We start from the raw sequence: 20,052 nt of genomic DNA, 5'->3' as shown, positions 1-20,052 counted from the left end.
CTAAAAAGTGGCAAAAATTTAAAAAATCATCAATTTTTCTTGTGAATCTAGCCAGGTTGATAGTCAATTGTTTCTTCCAGGTAGTTGAAATCGGAAAAGAAAACGTTCAACTGCCTAGAAAAATTCGAAAATTCTTTCAAGTGCCTGGAAGTTATCAACTTTTCAGCTGCCAAAAAACAATAATTCCAAAAAAAAGGAAAAATTTTAAAAAATTGTCAATTTTTCTTGTGAGCTAGAAATTGCTTCAACCGTTAATTTTATAGGTTCTAAGCAATTAAAAATATTCTATAGCTATATAAAATCATCAATAATATTTTAAGGATATAGGGCTATTCAAATCGATTAAAGCCTTTTGTACGCACTCTTTTACGTGTAAACACCGTTCTAGCATAGTAACAAGGCTATTCCATCTAGTTTGACAATCAAGTATCAGGGACAGTTCCCTTCCATATTTGACCTTACAAAAAACCTTGCAAAATAGTGTTCTTTGTGGGAGATCGTTTAAATAGTTTAACTACATTTCGAAGTTTTTTCACTAATTGCAGGATGCCATGATTTGAATTAAATTCGGTATGAGTTGTCACTTCAATAAAGTCTATATATCCATCTTGATCCTCTTCTGTTTCTGACTCTAATTCACTGTCACTATTTTGATTGTCATCTTGTTCCATTTCAAAAATGGGTCCCTCCTTAACTTTGTACAAGATATCTGATATAGCTAGATGAATTCCATGTGCAAAGCAGAGCTGATGCTGAGGTTTTAGTAACTTTCCTATTTTTTTCATCACACTAGCTCCGTCAGTGGTAATGCAAAAAATATCGTTATCTAAACTTAAACCATATTTGTTAATCCTCTCCTTTACTGCAGTTATACAAGCTTCTGCCGGCATCGAACCAAACAATTTGACTAAACCAATATTCCAATATTCTCCACCGGAGCTGTGAATATTTATGTTCATAAATCTTTTATTTGCTGTTGAAGTCCACTCATTGAAAGTTAATGTTTTTGGCTGGTTTTTTGTTTAAATTGTTCAAGCTGCAAACCATATAGTTTTTCGATTTTTTTATTGTATGCAACAACCCTATTGCGAATAGATGCTATGGATGTGGGTATATTCAAAAAACCTCTGGCCTCAAGCGATTTTCTAAGGTCTACAGATGTAACAAAGACTCTAAATGGCAACCTGTCTATTGCAGTCATGCGAGCAAGAACAGCATCCAGGGAGTTATTGTCAAGAAAAAAATCAGAAATTTTGCTCTGTTTTTGCGGCCTTGCCTCCGGTCCATCATGCAAAGCGTCTCTCTTCTGAGAAGTTGATGGTTCTTTTATCTGGGTTGTATTTGAGTGCGCGGATTTAAAATGAACATGCAATCCTTTAGTAGATGCACCTTTGGTTAAAATAATCTTGCCGCATAATTTACACTTAGCACTCTGTTTATCCTTACATATAAAAAAATTAGACCACATGGAATTTTTGTCATCATTTTTGGTAGTGTTGTGAGCAATGGAACGTTCCCGTTTATTCTCGAAGAACGTTCACGGCTTTTTTCGTGACGTTTATTCTCAAGAGCACGAATGAGCATGAATCCGAACGTTCTCCAAAAATGTGAACGTTCCCATAGCGTTAACGTTTTGAATCGCACCTTCGATACGCCCTTCCATTCTGGGGTACATGTAGTGCAACTCAATTTGACCATATTTTTAGACTACAAAAGAGAGCTTTACGTTATACACTGAGACTTAAATACAGAAGTCATTGCCAGCATTTCTTCAAAAAATTTCAAATATTAACTTTTCCATCTTTATTCATATTTGAGTCCCTTTGTCTAATACGCAAACACGGTTCAGCATCTGATAGGCCTTCCCATAGTTATCTACTTAGATACACGGAACATGATCTATACCTGCCTACCCCACATTCAGAGTTGGTCAAAAGTTCCATATTATATAATGCAAAAAAAATGCACAATCATCTGCCATTGGAAATTAAATCCATCACATCTTTTTTTGCATTTCGTAAAGCATTAAAAGCATTCTTACTGGAGAGAGCTTTTTACACAGTTAACGATTTTTTTTTGTAATCATTGATTTGAAATTTCGCACTAGCAGATTATGTATTTTTACTATCTGTACATGTTTAGGTATTCTGCTTTGTATAGCTATTTTAGGATTTTTTATAATTTTTTACTTTTTTAAACATTTTTTACATTTTTTTTTAACGTAGAGAGATTTTTTAATGATCTTTTTTTTTTTGACATTGTATACATTAAATTGTATATTTTATAATAATAATATTTTTGACTACTTACAATTTCTAAATTGTATTAATCTGTATATATTGTAGATAATCTATTCTATTTATTTATTTATATTTTTTTAAAATTTTGTTTTGTTTTTCTTTTTTTTAATTGTGTTTTGTTTGCATCTTTGTGTCTTTTTTGTTTTACAGCTTTGTCTACAAATTGTAACAATTTCTTGACAATAAAGCATTGATTGATAACGTTTGGTGTCGGTTTTCGGCAGTAACGGTTCTTTATCCTAGGATAGTTTGGAGGAGAGTTCCTAAATAGGTTGTTTGAAAGTTTAACTTAATGAATAGAACATAAATAAACACAAACATTTTTAATTTAAGATATTTTCCTAATATGTTTCCTTTGCATTTTTTTCATTTATGCTCGTATGTGCTGAAAATTCTCGTTCATGCTCGAGGAACGTTCTCGAAAAATAAATTCTCGAGCATTTTACAACACTAATTTTTGGTAGGGTGTACGGTGTAAACAGGTCCACTCTCCATATTTTACAACCACACAATAGGTCAACGCCGCCAGTTAATGTTTACCACGATGATTACAGAACCTGTAAATTATGACTATTTTCAAACAAACATATAAATCAATAAAAATAAACGAACCTTACAGAATATAGTCTATGAATTGCCTGCCAAAAAGTTCTTACGATAAAGAACCGATCACAAAAATTAATACGAATAATACGATCGATAAGGGTTCAGCCTGCGGCACGAATTAAAGCAACACTACAACTGTAAGTGTAAGCACCACATCGGAACCGTGTCGCCACCTAAAACACCCCCTCTCGACCCTGTCTGACTGTGGGACTGTGAACTTCCTTAATGTAAAGAAAATTTTCGGGATTTGCATTTTCGGGATCCCAGGATTTTGATCTCATATTATGTTGCGGGATCCCGAAATCCCGATTCCCGGGATTGAAACCCCTACTGGGGAACTAGAAATCTACTAAAATTTAAAAAAAACTAATAGTAGGTTTTGAAAAAATAAATCTGGCAAAATTTGGAAATGTTATTAAAATTCCTGTAAGAAATTAATCTTTTATGAAAATTTTTCAACATCTGACTAAAGATGTCTGATATCAATGTCTGAGGATGAATTAAACGTACAAAACGTTGTAATCTGGAGTGATTCCATATATTAAACACTTATTTTGGTAATCGCCAATTTTTTTGGTCAAATTTTACATATTTTGGGATGTTTCGGTACACCTTTGAGGTTCTTGTATAAAGCTTTCACTCAAAGATATAACTTTCTGTAGTGCACATTTTGAGGTATTAACGATTCTTGTACCTCAAAAACTATCGAAATTACACCGTTTTTTGAAAATCATCTGATTTGAACTTTTCGAGAAAACAGTCAAAATTTACAATTATTTTTACATTTCTTAGTGTATCTTTGCAACCGTTTAAGTTTTAAAAATTCTTTCAATTAAATCAAATGTCTGAAAATGAACATTTTACTCGTGCATTTAAATGCCTCTTTCCCAAAAGCACCTTCATCAAATCATCAAGATTCTCACCTAATTTTCTATTATACCATTCGCATAAATTTCCAGCGTATCTCGGACGAATCTGAAAAGGAAAAAAACGCGAAAATCCACGAAATCCAAACGGTCCTGGCCTACGATTTATTCGCCAAAAAACAGTTCGCCGAGAGCATGAAGGAGTTTTTAAAGCTCAAAACCGACCCGTACGACGTCATACGGTAATCACACACTAACGCTTAAAAATTAAAACATATTTAAACCCAATATATTCCTTAGATTATACCCTGACATGCTACCACAGGCCCAACAAGACGATTTCGTCATAACCAACAAGGATTTAACCGATAAGGAGCGTCAGGAGAGCATCGCTGCCTTAAGCGACTACTTGACCGCTATGAGAAATCATGCTAGAGACGACAAAGTGAGGTGATTTAATTAGAAAACAATTAATTGACTTATTGAAACCCTTTTAAGGCCACCCCATTGAAAAGCACAACAACAAGTTCAAACAACAAAAACAGCAAATCCTCTTATCAGTTGTTGCAAATCATCGACACCACTTTGGTGAAGTGCTACTTGGAGACTAAGGATGCCATGGTACCGTTTATATTGCGACAAGGGTTCTGTCATCTGGGGGAAACCGAAAAGGTCCTAAAGAGGATGAACAAGTACAACGACCTGATTATTCTCTATCAAATTAAGGGTAAGAGTGAGTGTTTTTGTTTGATGTGGACTATTATGGATGGGTTTTTTAGAACAGCACAGGAAGGCGTTGGAGTTGTTACAAACGGAGAAGAGTCTGGAGGAGGATAGTGTGGAGAAAACGATTAAATATTTACAGAAATTGGGTTCGGAGCATATGGGGCTGATTTTGGAGTTTTCCGAGTGGGTGTTGAAAAAGGAACCGGAGAAGGGACTGTCGGTAAGTGTTTGTTTGATTCAGGTGTTTAAAAACCCTTGAGATCTGTCGTATAAAGGAAGTAGGAGTCGTTCGTGCCCTGAATTGTTTGAGTTTCAGTATCAAATTTTCAAGTAATTAATACTTAATTGAGAATCTTTTCAAGCGTTTTCGTCCTGGCATACCTTGTATCTTAAATTTTCATAAAAAAGCTGCATTAGACAGTAGCTGGTTTTCCTTCAAGGCTAATGGGCATTTACCAATAAATCAAGAACAGATTTTCTCTCTTAAAAGTCACTTTAAGAATATATTCTTCTCAATCTTAGATTTCTTTGAATTCCCCGCAAGCACCTTCACCAACGTGATTCAAGATTAATACGATTTTGTACATTTAATTTGTTTTAACTTTTAAAGGTTTATTTACATACTTACCTTCAAAATGAATCTAAATACAAATCTTTTAAAAAATATTACGAAGATGAGACTGTTTAAAAAAAATGATAAAAGAAGGGATTTTTATATATATCAAAAATCTTAATTAAATTTATACTTTTTTTTGGAAGCGCGTTCACTATCATATCAAGAGCCATACATTTTTGTAAAAATTAGCTATAAAATTGAATTTCCATCCTTTCCATTCAAATTTCTGTTTATTAGTAATATAATTCTTCAATTTATATTTCTCCTGTACGAACCTTCACCATCTTATCAAGAAACCAAAATGGTTTGTCCAAATTCCTCTATTTATTTAACTGTCTACGCGTGTTTCGTTAATCATGATTTCTTCAGGATCGAACTTGAAATGTAGACTTATTTTTTTTTATGAAAGTAATAAAAATACTGCCTGGTTCACGTCAACGCGCCGTCACCAATTTGTCAAGAATCTTGGTAAACCTTTGTTAAAACACAGTATAAAGAACAAGACAGTAGGTTCAATCTCTTGCGGCCGTTTGAACTAGGGACTTCTAAACAGTGCCGACTTTTTTTACGCGGTCGTAAATCATTATTTAGTTTCGACGGCAATCCTTTACGATACGGGGGGTGTTTGAAACATTTTTAATAAGGAATATTTTCGTACATCGCGGCGGGCAGCGTGTAATATATGGAATTTTTTGAAATTAAAGGCACTTTGTATTATTGTTAAAATGAAATTGAAAGAATATTATTAAGTATCTCTTTTGAACAAATAACTGTAAGAAAAACACTTGGTAGATAGCTTTAAAATTAAGTTTATTAGAATATACACAATTAAATCTTACGTTCTTTTACGTTCCTTTCATGCGTTTTTTTGTTAACTGACCAAGAAACTACCTACCTAACATTACATACATTTAATTAATAATAACTTCGTTAATATACCCATTTTTTTAATATTTAATAAAATTTACATAATAATGTGATAACAACACTCAGCATATGGAACTCGGTAACAGTGAAATACAGGATGTTTCCTAACTACGGTACGAAACTATACAGGGTGAATCTTTAGGTCGTTTTATGAAGAAAAGTTCCTATGAACGTATGTCGGGAGTTGCTTTGTTTCTGAGATACAGGGCGATGAAGGTTCAAAAAAATAATGGTATTTTAAAAATACTATAACTATCCTTTAACCGATTTGGTTGAAATTTGGTGCAGTTATTTGAAGTTATAAGACGCTTATTTAGCTGTAACTAGATTGAAATTATTAGGTCCAGTGGCGTGTCAGTGGGCACCACATGCTTATTGTTGAGAAAACAACAAGGCCATTAATTAATTGTTTTGCAGCTTTTTATTTATTTTTGTATTTAAGCAACTAAAAACACAACTTTTTCGTATCTTATCTTATTATCTGGCTTTGTTTTCGAGAAAAAAAATTTAAAGTATCTTTAACTCATTCTAAAAATTATCTATGGACGACAACATGAAATAAAAACCAATTAATTCGATAAACAATTTCGACCTTAAAGTACATGAGCAAAATGTCCACCCTCCAACGCACGACTTTTTGGTCTCTTGTGTCTTGTTTACTATGATAATAAACATTCAACTTCTACGATTTTTATTATCAGATTTTTGAAATACAACAAAATAACAAATACATTGCTTCTTATGACAAATAATTGGCAAGTTCCTTCAAGTACCTCCTTTGTACCTACCTGTTTTGGAGACCAGCTGACAGTGATAGAATTGCTATAAGTAAAATTCAGCTGTCAATTAGCAGTGATTCATTACTCCATCATGAATAATTTTACTAACCATGAAATGACCGACATGCACTTTATTTATGGATTAGCAAATGGAAATGCGGAAGAAGCACGAAGAATTTACCAGGACAGATATCCTAACTGAGTAATTCCATGTGCAAAAACATTTAGAAAACTACATGCAAGATTATGTGAAACTGGGAGTTTTAATAAAAATATGGGTGGTGGAAGACTAATATAAGACTATAACAACGCCTGAACTGGAAGAAGCTATACTTGATGCGATAGAAGAAGATCCTTCCAATAGTATCAGGAAGATTGCACTGCAGCTTGAAGTCAGTTCAAAAACCGTTTGGAAAGTTCTAAAAAGAAACCTCCTGCATCCATATGACATACAGCGTGTACAAGCTCTACTGCCTCGGGATTTTCATCCAAGATTAATGTTTTGCAGGTGGTTGATTACAATAATAATTTCCTACCAAATATTTTATTTACGGACGAGGCAAATTTTTCAAGAGATGCTATTATGAACTTCCACAATGATCATTTTTGGGCCGACGTTATTAGAGAAACTCATTTTCAGCAACAATTTTCGCTGAACGTTTGGATAGGAATTATTGGTAACTACCTAATCGGCCCATTTTTTTTACCGGCAAGATTAACAGGTGAATCCTACACGGATTTCTTGCAACACCATTTACCCACTTTATTATAAGAAGTACCCCTCTACAAGTAAGAGTCAACATGTGGTTTATGCACGACGGGGCTCCAGCTCATTTCAGTGTTCTTGCTCGTCAGCATCTCGACGTCATCTACCCTAATTGCTGGATTGGACGTGCAGAACCTCAAAATTGGCTGGCTCGCAGTCCTGATATGAATCCCCTGGATTACTATTTATGGGGCCATCTGAAGGCTCTTGTTCATAAAACTCCTGTTCTAGATGTGAATGACTTGAGGAATCGGATAATTGTCAATTGCAATATCATAAGGGATACTCCAGGTATTTTTGAGCGTGTCAGACACTCAATGACAAATCGTTTGCAGTGGTGTATTTTATCAGAAGGTGGGCATTTTGCTCATTTACTTTAAGGTCGAAATTGTTTATCGAATTAATTGGTTTTTATTTCATGTTGTCGTCCATGGATAATTTTTAGAATGACTTAAAGATACTTTAAATTTTTTTCTCGAAAACAAAGCCAGATATGAAGATTATAAGATAAGATACGAAAAAGTTGTGTTTTTAGTTGCTAAAATACAAAAATAAATAAAAAGCTGCAAAACAATTATTGGCCTTGTTTTTTTCTTAACAATAAGCATGTGGTGACCACTGACACGCCACTGGACCTAATAATTTCAATCTAGTTACAGCTAAATAAGTGTCTTATAACTTCAAATAACTGCACCAAATTTCAACCAAATCGGTTTAAGGATAGTTATAGTATTTTTAAAATACCGTTATTTTTTTGAACCTTCATCGCCCTGTATCTCAGAAACAAAGCATCTCCCGACATACGTTCATAGGAACTTTTTTTCATAAAACGACCTAACGATTCACCCTGTATAGTTTCGTACCGTAGTTAGGAAAAACCTTGTATAAAAAGGCAGTTAATAAAAAAAACTTATTAAATGCCTTTACTCATTAAATTATTTGCTTTTAAAATAGGAGATGAACCAACAAACACACAAAATTGAAAAAAAAATTCTTATTAAATGCCTAATTATTTGCTTTTAAAATAGGGAATGAAAGAACAAACCACTAAAATTAAAATAAAACAAAAATAAGTGTTTTACAACCCAGAATTCATATAAATATGCAAAATAAATATAGTTTTACATTGGGGATTATAGTACACATCAATATTTTGAAACTTAAACCCTTAAAAATCACCCTTAAAGACGAAAAAATGCAGTTTTAAGTATGGTTAGACGGTATAAGTGGCTAAAATTTATATCATTCAAATGATTGCAATGCAACTAATAATAAATCGGATAGCTTTCACTATTAAAAATCACCACTAATAACAGAATATTACCAAAAATTTTGCATTTTTTAGATTAAAATCACGATTAAAAAAAAAAAGTACTCTAAATCGCTAATACTGTTTGTACATATTATTGGTACCTATATATAAGTCCATTGTAGAAGGCTACGCTTTAATTTTTGAAATAAATACATAATTTTTTATGAATTTTTTTTTTTAAACTGCAATTATTTTTGTTTAATTCCTAACTTTTTTAATTTTTATGCTAATGACTTACAATCAAGTTTATTTTTTAAGTTTTTGATAGTACATACTTGAAAAAACGTGCTAGATATTTGTCTAAAAAACGTGATTTTTTAAAATTATTTCAAGTTTATATTTTACGTCATTATATTTTGTTATCTAAAAAAAGGGGTTATGTTCACACAGTTGTATCTCGGCGCCTATAGCACCTAGATAAATCAAACAAAAGCCAATCTTTTATTTTTAAACCAACTTTTGTTTATTAGATTTTTTTGTAGGATTTTAATTTTCCGAGATATTTCAGAAATACTGAAGAAAAGCGTGTATTTTTTCTGTGAACTCATCCATTTTTATTTTAAAAAAATGTATAGAGTTTCCTCCATTTATATAACCTGGTATTATTTGCCATTACAGAGATTCCCATGATGTTTATTCTTATCTTGAACACAGTGTTTAGTGATATTTCCGCCTGTACCAACAAAAGAATTGTGATTAGCTCTGAGTTGAGACCTCGTATTGTTTTTACTATTCATTGTATTGAGTCGGATAGTCTTTTCAATAAAAAAAGGCGGCCGACACTCTAAATATAGAAGAGTTATGGTGTCATAATAAAATATATGACACCATATATTTAATATTTCATAGCTTGAGTTTTAAGAAGCAATGAAAAAAATATTTATTTTTATTCAACAGTACTCTATTATTTAATCATAAACTAAATAATATGCATTAATCACAGCAGTAAATTATGTAATTTTTAAAGTCCAAAAAACGCTATTATAGTTTTAATATTGAAAACGCCCCTGTATACTAACCACCAAAAGTAAGCCTGTACGCGGACACGAATAAACATCGACGGGCCGAATGAGACCTAAATTCGCCACCGGGCAGCAAAAAAGAGTAGCATCAGAAAACGAGTGAGAAAGGCAACATTTTGGGCGGCGCTTAGAGTGATCCTTCTATTCTAGTTTATGTTCGGTGGTTAAAAGAAAATTGTCATTTCCTGAATGTTTGAAAGCGCCTTCACCATCTTATCAAGATTCACAGATTGTTGTAAATATTAACTAAGTAAATTCTTGTCCCTGAATTACTGTATTTTATTAGGATTCGTCCGTAAGCACCTCCACAAATTTATCAAGAATTTGTTTCTTTAAAAGTTTTTCACTCTTAAATTCATATTTACGCACTTTCACCATCTTATCAAGAAACAGGAATTAGTTTGACCAAATTCCCGTATTTAACGCGTTTCGTTAATCGTACTAACTTCTTCAGATTGTCTCGGTTCAGCTTGACGCGCAGTCACCAAATAATCTAGATTCTTCTGTGTGAAAAATGGTGTTTATTCTAACGTACCTTCACCAACAAGTCAAGAATTTTTTATAAAATCTAAATCCAAATTCCAGGCAGTTGAATGTCTGGAAAAATCGAAATTCTTCTTTTAGGCAGTTGAAGTCATTTTAGGGATATTCTAGCCATTCCGAATCTATGCCTTTTTCCTAGGACTAGATCATGAAAAACACTAGATTATGGCAAGAATTAAAAACAGTATAAATTCTTGGTATTCATCTTGATGCACCTTCACCAATTTGTCAGGAATCTTCATGTAAAAACACTTTTTTTCATAATTTTATATTTTTTTAACGTTTTAAGGCACCTTTCAAGAGATAAACATGTTTATAAATTTTAACTGCGGAAAAAGTGAATTTATTGCTTAAGTCTTCATGTTTATTTACTAGTGTTCCCTCGTTCCGTACCTCCACCAATTTATCAAGAACCTAATTATTTAATTTTTCAAATAAGCTAGAAATTACTTTTTTTTAACGAGGGAATGTTATAATGATCCTTTAGTAGCAAGTTATGTTTTTGTTAATAAACTCTGGACAAAAACGTCTGACGTAAACCTTGCACACTTGAACTGAACCCTTTTTTTAACCTAACCTAATACAATTGATGTATTTTGTCTGTGTGTCTTAATAGTGTACATATTTTCATTAACTAACTTTTCAAAAGTGAATTGAGTGTTCATTAAAGGCTCTTGATAAGTTGGTGAAGGTGCGTACGAGTGAATTCTCCAGGAGTGTGAAGAACACACTTTCATTTTATAGATATTTACATCGGAAGAAGGCGAATCCTTATCGCGACCAAGGGTCCTGGACACCTTACTGAAAGACCACACCGACCTAGCGATTCCTTATTTAGAGCACGTCATCCATAGCTGGAAAGACGAAAATCCACTCTTCCATAACGCGCTTATCCACCAATACAGGGAGAAGATTCTTAAGGACGGTCCGGAACATTCCGAGCATACTCGCAAGAAATTGTTGTCGTTTCTAAAGAAGGTGATTAGGAAATCTATGAAAGTTTTTTTTCACCTTCGAATATTTTAATATAGAGTAGCAACTATACGGCTGAAAACGTCCTAAAGGATTTTCCTACTAATGCCCTCCTGGAAGAAAGGGCCATTATACTGGGAAGATTGGGAAAACACGACCAAGCAGTTGCTTTATACGTGAGGGCCTTGGGGGACGTTAAAAAGGCGGAGGAGTATTGTGCGAAGATTTACGAGGAAGGAAAACCCGGAAGTCAGAGCGTAAGTAATCAGAATCTATGTTGCTGTAATGAATTCATTTTATTGAATAAAACACTATCTTATGATTATTTTTATTGTCTCATCTAGGTTTACGTGTTTCTGATAAACCTGATCCTGAAACCGGACAGTTGTCCCTTGTCCATTCAGGGGGTGGCACTGTCGCCGAAAACCGCCCAACCCGACTTGGAACTCGCCTTACGACTTCTTGAGGAAAATGCCCCCAGAATGAATCCCGTGGAGGTGTTGGCCACTTTGCCGGACGATATTCCCGTATCGAGGATACATCGGTTCTTGTCTGTTGCGTTGCATAAAGTTCTTCAAGAAAGGAGAAAGGTAATCTTTGAGTAGTTATATCAGTTCCAAAAATGCTGGAATTGCAGCCAACGTTCTTACTTTACATCAGCATGTTCAGACTAGTTATTTAGGTAATATAGACTTCTATACTTTTGGCCGACGTAAAGCAACATATATTGCGCCAGTAAAAGAAAATTCTTGGTTGACGTAGAGAACTTTTAATTAAAATGAACTGAAACCCATAAAATCCTTAATAAATCATCAAGACTCTTGTTACGTTAAGAGATATAATTATGGCAAAGTATCTAAAGGAGTGAAAGAATAATGATGCTGTGTAGATAATTTTTTTCATAATAATTTTGAACAGTCAAAGATCAAGAGAATAAATGGTATGTAATGTACAGGGTGATTTAAAAAAAGGCGTCATCCTTTAAGGAGTAAATCTTCAATGAAATGAATACAAAAGGTTGGTTTACCTGATCGTGTTGAGGAAAATTTAATATTAATATATAGGGAATATTATTAAAAATTTGTTCTTTCTACATAAAAAAGGCCGTTCCTGAGAAAATTGACTTTACTTGACGTAAGCGAAAATGGTTAAAAAATCGTGATTGTCTCCTTTTCTTTGTACTGCCCTTAGTGCACCTCCACCAATTTATCAAGATTCTTATTTTTTTTTTTGGAGAATTGTCTTGGAGATCCTTTTACAGTAAAAATTTAATTTTCTCTTAATGGCCTACACCAAATTATTAAGATTCTTGCAATAATTTCCTTCAAGTATCTTTTCACAATGAAAATTTACATGGAAAATTAACTCGAAGAAATCACATCGAAGGTCCTGTCACGGTGACAGTCAAGGTCGCGTCAAGATCACGAATCAGACCGACTCAAGGTCAAGTCACGCTGAAGATCAAGTCAAGGTCACGACGGAGGTCAAGTCATGACTCGTTCACGGTCACGTTAGATGTTAATTCCAAGGTGTCAAGACACGTTAGAGGTGAAGTCAAGATCACATCCAAGTCACGTTGAAAGTCGAGGTCACGTCGGAGGTGGTGTCAAGGTCATGCCGAAGGTCGAGTCAGGGTCACAACAGAAGTTAAGTCTACGTTGAGGTCGCACCGAAGGTCGAGTCCAAGTCACGTTACGGGTCAAATTCAAGTAGTCTTGAGTTTAAAAAAACTAAAAACTTGAGTAAAACACCTTGTCTTATAGGTCAAATGAAGGTCGCGTCCAAGACACGTCGAAAATGATTTCATGACGACGTCCAGGCACATTAAGAGGTCACGTCGAAGATCGAATCACGTTGAAAGTCAAGTCGAAGGTCAAAGCCAGTGCACGTTGAAGATAAAGTAAGTCACGTAGGGGTCGAATCAAGGTCACGCTGAAGGCGAAATCAAGATGACATCCGCGACACGTCGAAGTCAAGGTCACATCCAAGCCACTTTAAGTCAAGGTCACGTTCAAGACGGGTCGAAGGTAAAGTCAATATGACGTCGAAGGCCACAACGGAAGTTAAGTCTGCTTTAAAGGTCAAGTCAAGGTCGCATCGAAGGTCGAGTTCAAGTCACCTTACAGCTCAAATTCAAGTAAAGTCAAAACTTGAGTTCCGTCAAAGATCAAGACGACCTTGACTTGACCTCTAACGTGTCTTGGGCCTGACCTTGACTTTACCTTCGACGTGTCTTGGATGACATCTTAATTTCATCCTTGGCGTGACTAACTTTCAACGTGATTTGATCTTGAGTCGACCTTACTGGACTACCTTATCGTGACTTGATTTTCGACGTGAACTGGAATTGACCTCGGACGTGACCTTGACCTTTTGAAGATCAATTGGAAACCACATCGAAAATCTAGTCAAGGTCACGTCCAAGTAACGTATAACAAGTCCTCGTTAAAGGTCATATTTAAGACACGTTGGGAGTCACGTCCAAGGTGATGTCAAGGTCACGTCGAAGATCAAGTACAATATCTAGAGTCAAGGTCACGCTGAAGGTCGATCGTTGTCACGTCCACGTTGAAATCAAGTCAAGGTCAGGCCGAATACAAGTGAGGTTACAGGTCAAAAAGTCAAACATCAAGAAGACCTTGACTTCACCTTCAGCTTGACTGACTTGACTTTCAACGTCGACTGGATTTGACCTTCGACTTGACTTTCAACGTGATTCGATCTTCGACGTGACCTTGACTTCACCTTCGATGTGTCTTCGACGTCGTCACCTTAAATTTATTTTTGACGTGTCTTGGACGTGACCTTCACTTGACCTCTAGCGAATTTTGAACGTGATCTCGACTTGACCTCTAACGTGACCTTGACTTGATCTCTAACACATCTTGGACTCGACCTTGACTTCACGTTGGGTGAGTCTTGACCTTCGAGGTGACTGACATTACATTACATCGTGGACGGGACTTAACCTTTGACTTTCAACGTGACTCGATCTTCGACGTGACCTTGACTTGACCTCTAACGGGCCTCATCTTGAATTCATTGTCGATGTGTCTAGAACGTGACTTTCACTTGACCTTGGACTTCTAATGTGTTTTAAACGTGATCTTGACTTCGCCTTCTACTTGATCTCTAAGGTGTCTTGACTTCACCTTCGATGTGTCTTCGACGTGACTTTCAACATGATTCACTCTTTGACGTGATCTTGGGTTGACCTCCGAATTTGACCTTTGACGTGATCTCCCAAGGTGACCTTGATATGACCTTCGACGTGAACTCGGTGAAAAATCTCACTGACAGTGAAATTTGCAAGGAACTAGGAAATCGTTTTTCATGTAAAATATGATACCAAATTTTAAGAATTTGGTGCTAAAATCCCAATAAGGTAAAACGTTAAAACCTCACTTAATCGGTCCAAATTTCGACGTTTTGTCAAATAAAGACACTATTAGGTTACTACACTTTCGACACGTCACCGTTTAGACAAAAACTCCCACTCTGCCTCTAAAAATTGAGAAAATACAGGGAAGAACTAACCAGTTTTTTATGCAAATTTCAGCAAGAACTGCTGAAAGGACTCCTATACGCCGAACACTTGCAATGCCAAGAATTAAAGTTAAATCTACAGAGCCAACACGTGCTAATCACCGAATTAAACGTGTGTCCCGTTTGTAAGAAGAGATTCGCCAATCAAGCGTGAGTATTCACAAAAAAAATTCAATAAGACCAATAACACTGAAATGGCGTCTATTTAATTAGGATTTTCTTTTTAGGGCTCTTATAAGATACCCGAACGGCGACGTCGTTCACTACGCATGTCACAAGGACAAATGAACCTTTTATTGCGTTTCTCCGATATAGCTGTGATATATTTTATTTAACCAAAGCATATATTTCTGCATGATATCATTTAAAAAGCTTTAGGGGTGAAATTAGGTGCGAAAATATGAAAAACGTGCATATATTAAGATTCTGGAATACACCTTCACTTTTAAGGTGAATATTCTTGTCAAAGTTGACAAAAGATTTTCATTTTTGAAACGCAGTCTTTATATCTTATATGTATTGCTTATTTTGTAATAAAAAATTATGGAAGCATTTTAGTGTTTCCTTACACTTTCAACCCATTTATATATAATAAAAAACGAATCTAAGGCGGGAATATTTCAAAGATTAATAAACATACAGTAAAACTGAATTTATTTATTTAAAAAAAAAATGGAAACTATCTTAACCCGCTACACATTCAACATTTATTCGATTTAAATTAAAAAAGGAAATCACACACGCATACACAGGAAAAAAAGGGAAATATTTAATTTATTGATCCGCACTTACGCGCTACTTTTTCTTCTTCTTTTTCTCGACGGGGGTGCCGGGCATGTCGCTTTTCCTTTTTTGACCCGACTTTTGGGCCACTTGAGTCGGCGTACCTGGAAATAACAAGAAAGTCAATAAATTGCATTAAAACAGTATAAAAGTTGTCACACAACATTTTTTTGATGCAACGATGTGTGAACACATTGTTACCCAAAGAAATCTGTATGCATCTCAAAAAAATTTAAATTTATGTCATGACGAACTGTATGTTGTATTCGGTGCTTAAGCTCTTTCTGGGTATGCTAAATATCCAAACAAACGAATGTATTAAGGAGCTAATAATGATATTCCAAAAATATTAGCAGAAAGTATTCGCCTCAACCGTTTTGAGACAATATTACGGAATTTGTACATGAACGATAATTCCAAAATAGATAAGGATGATAGACTTTATAAGCTTCGACCGGTTATTGGGCGGCTAAATGAAAATTATTGGAAGTATTGATGAGAGCATGATTCCTTATTATGGAAAACATTATGCGAAACAATTTATTAGGGGGAAGCCCATAAGATTTGGGTTCAAAAACTGGGCTCTTTGTACCAGCAATGGGTATCTTTTAGCTTTTGATACTTATATGGGCAAACAAAATAATTTAACTTATTCCGAGAATAAAGAATATGGATTAGGAGGCCACGTTGTCTTATACCTAATTCAACAAGCTAAAATACCACCAAACGGAGGCTATTAATTTTACTTTGATAATTATTTTACTTCGTTAAAATTACTTAGTCGATTGTCTCAGGATGGTTACTGTGCCACAGGTACTTTACGTGAAAATCGAGTGTAAAATAGACCACTTAAGGTCAAAGCAAGAATGAAAAACTAAAAAAAGAGGCTCCTGTCATAAGTCTGCATGTCAAGATGTTGTAGTTGTTCAATGGAAGGTGTAGCGTTTTATTTTTCTACTCTTTATTTTCACTAACGCTCCATTGATATTTCATTAATTTCAATAATTATATTAATAATTTCAGTCAACTTCGTTTATCGATACTTCTTGAAATTCACACTGTCAGTGACACATTACTACTATAACGCATCACTCTCCTGGTTTAATTATTCATGCTTTCTGTTGACGGTCCGTCACTCTTCTGGTTGGTCTTGATTGATGTTTTCTCTGATTGGATTGACATTGACAGCCCAGGCGAGAGGTGGGGTCGTTGCTTATTTAGTCGGTACTGCATCCATTTTTCGAGGACTTGTTCCCGTGTTGCAGGTAGAAGCACACGTAAAAGGCCAGTTTTTTTATTTCCGAAGTTTGTGAAGCAGGAAGTGGCCAATATGGCTTATAATTTATAGTCCTTAATCTTGTTCCTTTAGGGAACTGTTTATTTCATAATACTGGTGCAGGATGCCTAGGATTTTGATGGATAGATATTGAAACTTAGCAAGGTGAGTGTCACATTTCGAACGCCATTCATTTTTATCGACAGTGAATACAATGGCAACCGTTGTTTTAGGGTTTTACTTTTCCGTTTTCCTCTTTATTCTTCTTCAATTGTTGATGGCTACAGGCTGTTGATTTCCCCGGGAAATTGCTGAAAGCGGTGGAGCTGGAGCCAGAGTTAGAGTTAGATTCCTAGTCCAGATAGCTAAGCTACAAGTGGCACACATTTACAGCCTTGATTTTGAAGGCTAACCGTTAATTTCTTGGAGGAATATACAGGCCAGTTTATTCCATTTATTTAAATATTACTAACCATAGATTTGTCTCACTTATTTAAATTTTTATTAATATACTTTTAATTTCAATTTATTGCTACAAATATTTAATCAATATCATAATTTAATATGTCAAATTCTTATCTATAATTTTAGTTATTTTTTGTTCAGTATTTTTCAGTACCTTTTTTGGTGGTTAAGTAGATATAACTCGGTTAAGGCCGATATGCCTTAGGTAAAAAGGTTCATAAACTTTCCCCTGCGTAATACAAATACTTACTAAAAACTTTAATAATTGCAATTTACTTTTCAAGTGCTGAAATCTACCTAATAGTGAAATCATAATTTAAATGTTACTTTTGACAAACTTATTTTAATCATATCAACATTATTCATATTATTTTAATTCATAGCAAATTATTAACTTTTAGCAGATTAGAACATGAGGTGTATACATATCTTTGATGTAAATATAATTTGGTTGTATTGTTAAGATATTTTTTTTTGTCTCTTTAAATCTACTTTATCCAGGGTCATTTAATTGTTAATTGAAACCTATATACCAAGTGTTTTTCTTAGTTTTCTTTCATTTATAAAAAAAAAACTAAGTGGCGCCCTCTTATTTAATAGTTATAATCAAGTTTATATTCTTTAATAGCCAGTCATAAATGAATCTTCGAACAATCCCAAGCCTCCAATAATTCTGAGCTACCGTCTGCAAACTCTTGGCAAAATAGTAACACTGTAAAGTTCAACGCCACAAAGGATAACAAAGTTGTAGCAGCTGCTTAAAATTTTGACGTATCTACAAATAAAACGGCTCCACGTTACTGCAGAGAAACTAAATCTAAGGTAAATGTTTCACAGCCAGGCATAATATATAATTATAATAGAGAGATGGGTGGGGTAGACCCGAATAAGACAAAGAAAATGGTGGTGGCCAATCTTTCTGGTGTGTCCATAGTAAATGCGTGGATACTTATGAGAATAATTCACCCTGAGGATCCAATAAGTTCTTCTTTAGTTATATTTCGAAGAAACATAGCCCTAGCTTTGCTGCATTCATATGGTGTAAAGTCTGTAAAAGGGAAACTAAGACCAACCTTACCGCTGGATCAGAGAAAAACAAACCACCGAGAAGCGACAAAACCCGCATTTACCGTTGATTTTCTGGGGTCCAATTTTGTTGCCCTTGAGCGGGCTTAAATGACTAGCGCTACATATAAAGTAACGGAGAAAAATCGTTTTGGCAATTTAATAGTTCCGTACACGGAGAGAAATATGACAATTAATAGATTAAAAATTTTATTGGGAATTTGAAATGAAAACTATTACATTATTTTACTGTTGGTATAGTGAAGTTACTTAAACTATACCGGGTGACACAGGAAAAAGGGAACACGCAACAACTTTTTTATTTTTCAAGATAAACAAATGTATGAAAAAATATACTGGGTGTCCCATTTAAAATAAGAAAGTTCTTGTCATTTCCGGTTCAACCGGAAGTGATAAAAAAACAATTGAATACGTCAAAATATGACCGTCACTGTATAACCATTCTATTAATATACCAAATTTCATTTGTTTATCTTGAAAAATAAAAAAGTTATTGCGTGTTCCCTTTTTCCTGTGTCACCCGGTATAGTGCCAACTATAAAAATTACCATTTAGGATAAATAATGAAAAAACAAAAAATCTTCTAAAAAAACTTTCATTTTTTGAGGAAATAATATTGGCTCATTGTATAATGAAACACAAAAATACATTGGCAATAATTAAATTAAACCTAGGTACATTTATACATTCCGCAAAATTTTTAGTTTTCAAACATTTTTATCTTTATTTGTTTTTAAGACCCTATTATTATATTTAATGGTGTAAAATATTTTCAATATTTTCAACCTATTTTCAACCATAAAAAATTTTAAGATAAAGGTTTTTGGAAAATGTGCACAAGGATATTCATAATTAATAGTTTTCATTATGTTAAATAAATTGATAGTTATTCCCTGGTTTATACACATTTTCTCAACATTACAATTGAATATTTCCTTTAATTTAAATATATATTATGAAATAAACCCTTCTGGCGGAGATTGTAAGCCACCAAAATTACATATACTGAAATTATAAGCCTTAAAATGAAGAAATAATCTATTTATATCAATTTCATCACACATCTTGCCGAAATTGGTGCAGGTATCACAGTTAATATGAACTTCAAGTGCTCTTTTCATAATATAGCCACAAACATACCGAAAGGCATTTTCTGTGGGAATATGGTCAACCTTATAACCAGAGAAAAACAAACCACCTGAACCACCAAAAAAAACCACCACACGTGGTTTGTTTTTTTCTGATATTACCGGACTAACCGACGGCTGGCAGGGGACCGGCAATAAGACAGGTATACCAAATAAGCTCGCACATGCGTAAGAAAAATCGGTCCCGGCTTTGTCCCTTCTCGGTGGTTTGTTTTTCTCTGGCTGGATGTTAGATTTGATAATATCAATCATTTGGTGGAATATTGTGAGACTTATAGAAGGTGTGAAAAAAAAGGCAATTTTTGTTTGCGTA

General features: G+C 34.3%; 2 protein-coding genes across 5 annotated transcripts in view; one reads left to right on the top strand and one right to left on the bottom strand.

Annotated features, from left to right (window-relative positions):
* The window catches only part of LOC126744372 (vam6/Vps39-like protein), a 44,522-nt gene extending 28,989 nt beyond the window's left edge, over positions 1–15,533 (top strand). For all 4 annotated transcript variants that reach the window (XM_050451742.1, XM_050451741.1, XM_050451744.1 and 1 more), the window contains 9 exons: positions 3,866–4,014; positions 4,073–4,217; positions 4,271–4,499; positions 4,552–4,718; positions 11,208–11,441; positions 11,495–11,692; positions 11,780–12,025; positions 14,995–15,131; positions 15,209–15,533. In XM_050451742.1, the coding sequence (XP_050307699.1) occupies positions 3,866–4,014; positions 4,073–4,217; positions 4,271–4,499; positions 4,552–4,718; positions 11,208–11,441; positions 11,495–11,692; positions 11,780–12,025; positions 14,995–15,131; positions 15,209–15,269 (1,566 nt within the window). In that variant the 3' untranslated portion in view covers positions 15,270–15,533. The remainder of the gene's footprint in view (positions 1–3,865; positions 4,015–4,072; positions 4,218–4,270; positions 4,500–4,551; positions 4,719–11,207; positions 11,442–11,494; positions 11,693–11,779; positions 12,026–14,994; positions 15,132–15,208) is intronic.
* A 90-nt stretch (positions 15,534–15,623) lies between these two features.
* The window catches only part of LOC126744371 (chromatin-remodeling complex ATPase chain Iswi), a 29,908-nt gene continuing 25,479 nt past the window's right edge, over positions 15,624–20,052 (bottom strand). Inside the window, exon 9 of the mRNA XM_050451739.1 lies at positions 15,624–15,868. Coding sequence (XP_050307696.1) covers positions 15,777–15,868 — 92 coding nt within the window. The 3' untranslated portion in view covers positions 15,624–15,776. The remainder of the gene's footprint in view (positions 15,869–20,052) is intronic.

Source organism: Anthonomus grandis, chromosome 14 (genome assembly GCF_022605725.1).
Source record: "Anthonomus grandis grandis chromosome 14, icAntGran1.3, whole genome shotgun sequence".
NCBI lineage: Eukaryota > Metazoa > Arthropoda > Insecta > Coleoptera > Curculionidae > Anthonomus > Anthonomus grandis.
Note: the sequence above shows the minus strand (reverse complement) of the source record. Positions and strands in the feature narration are given on the sequence as shown.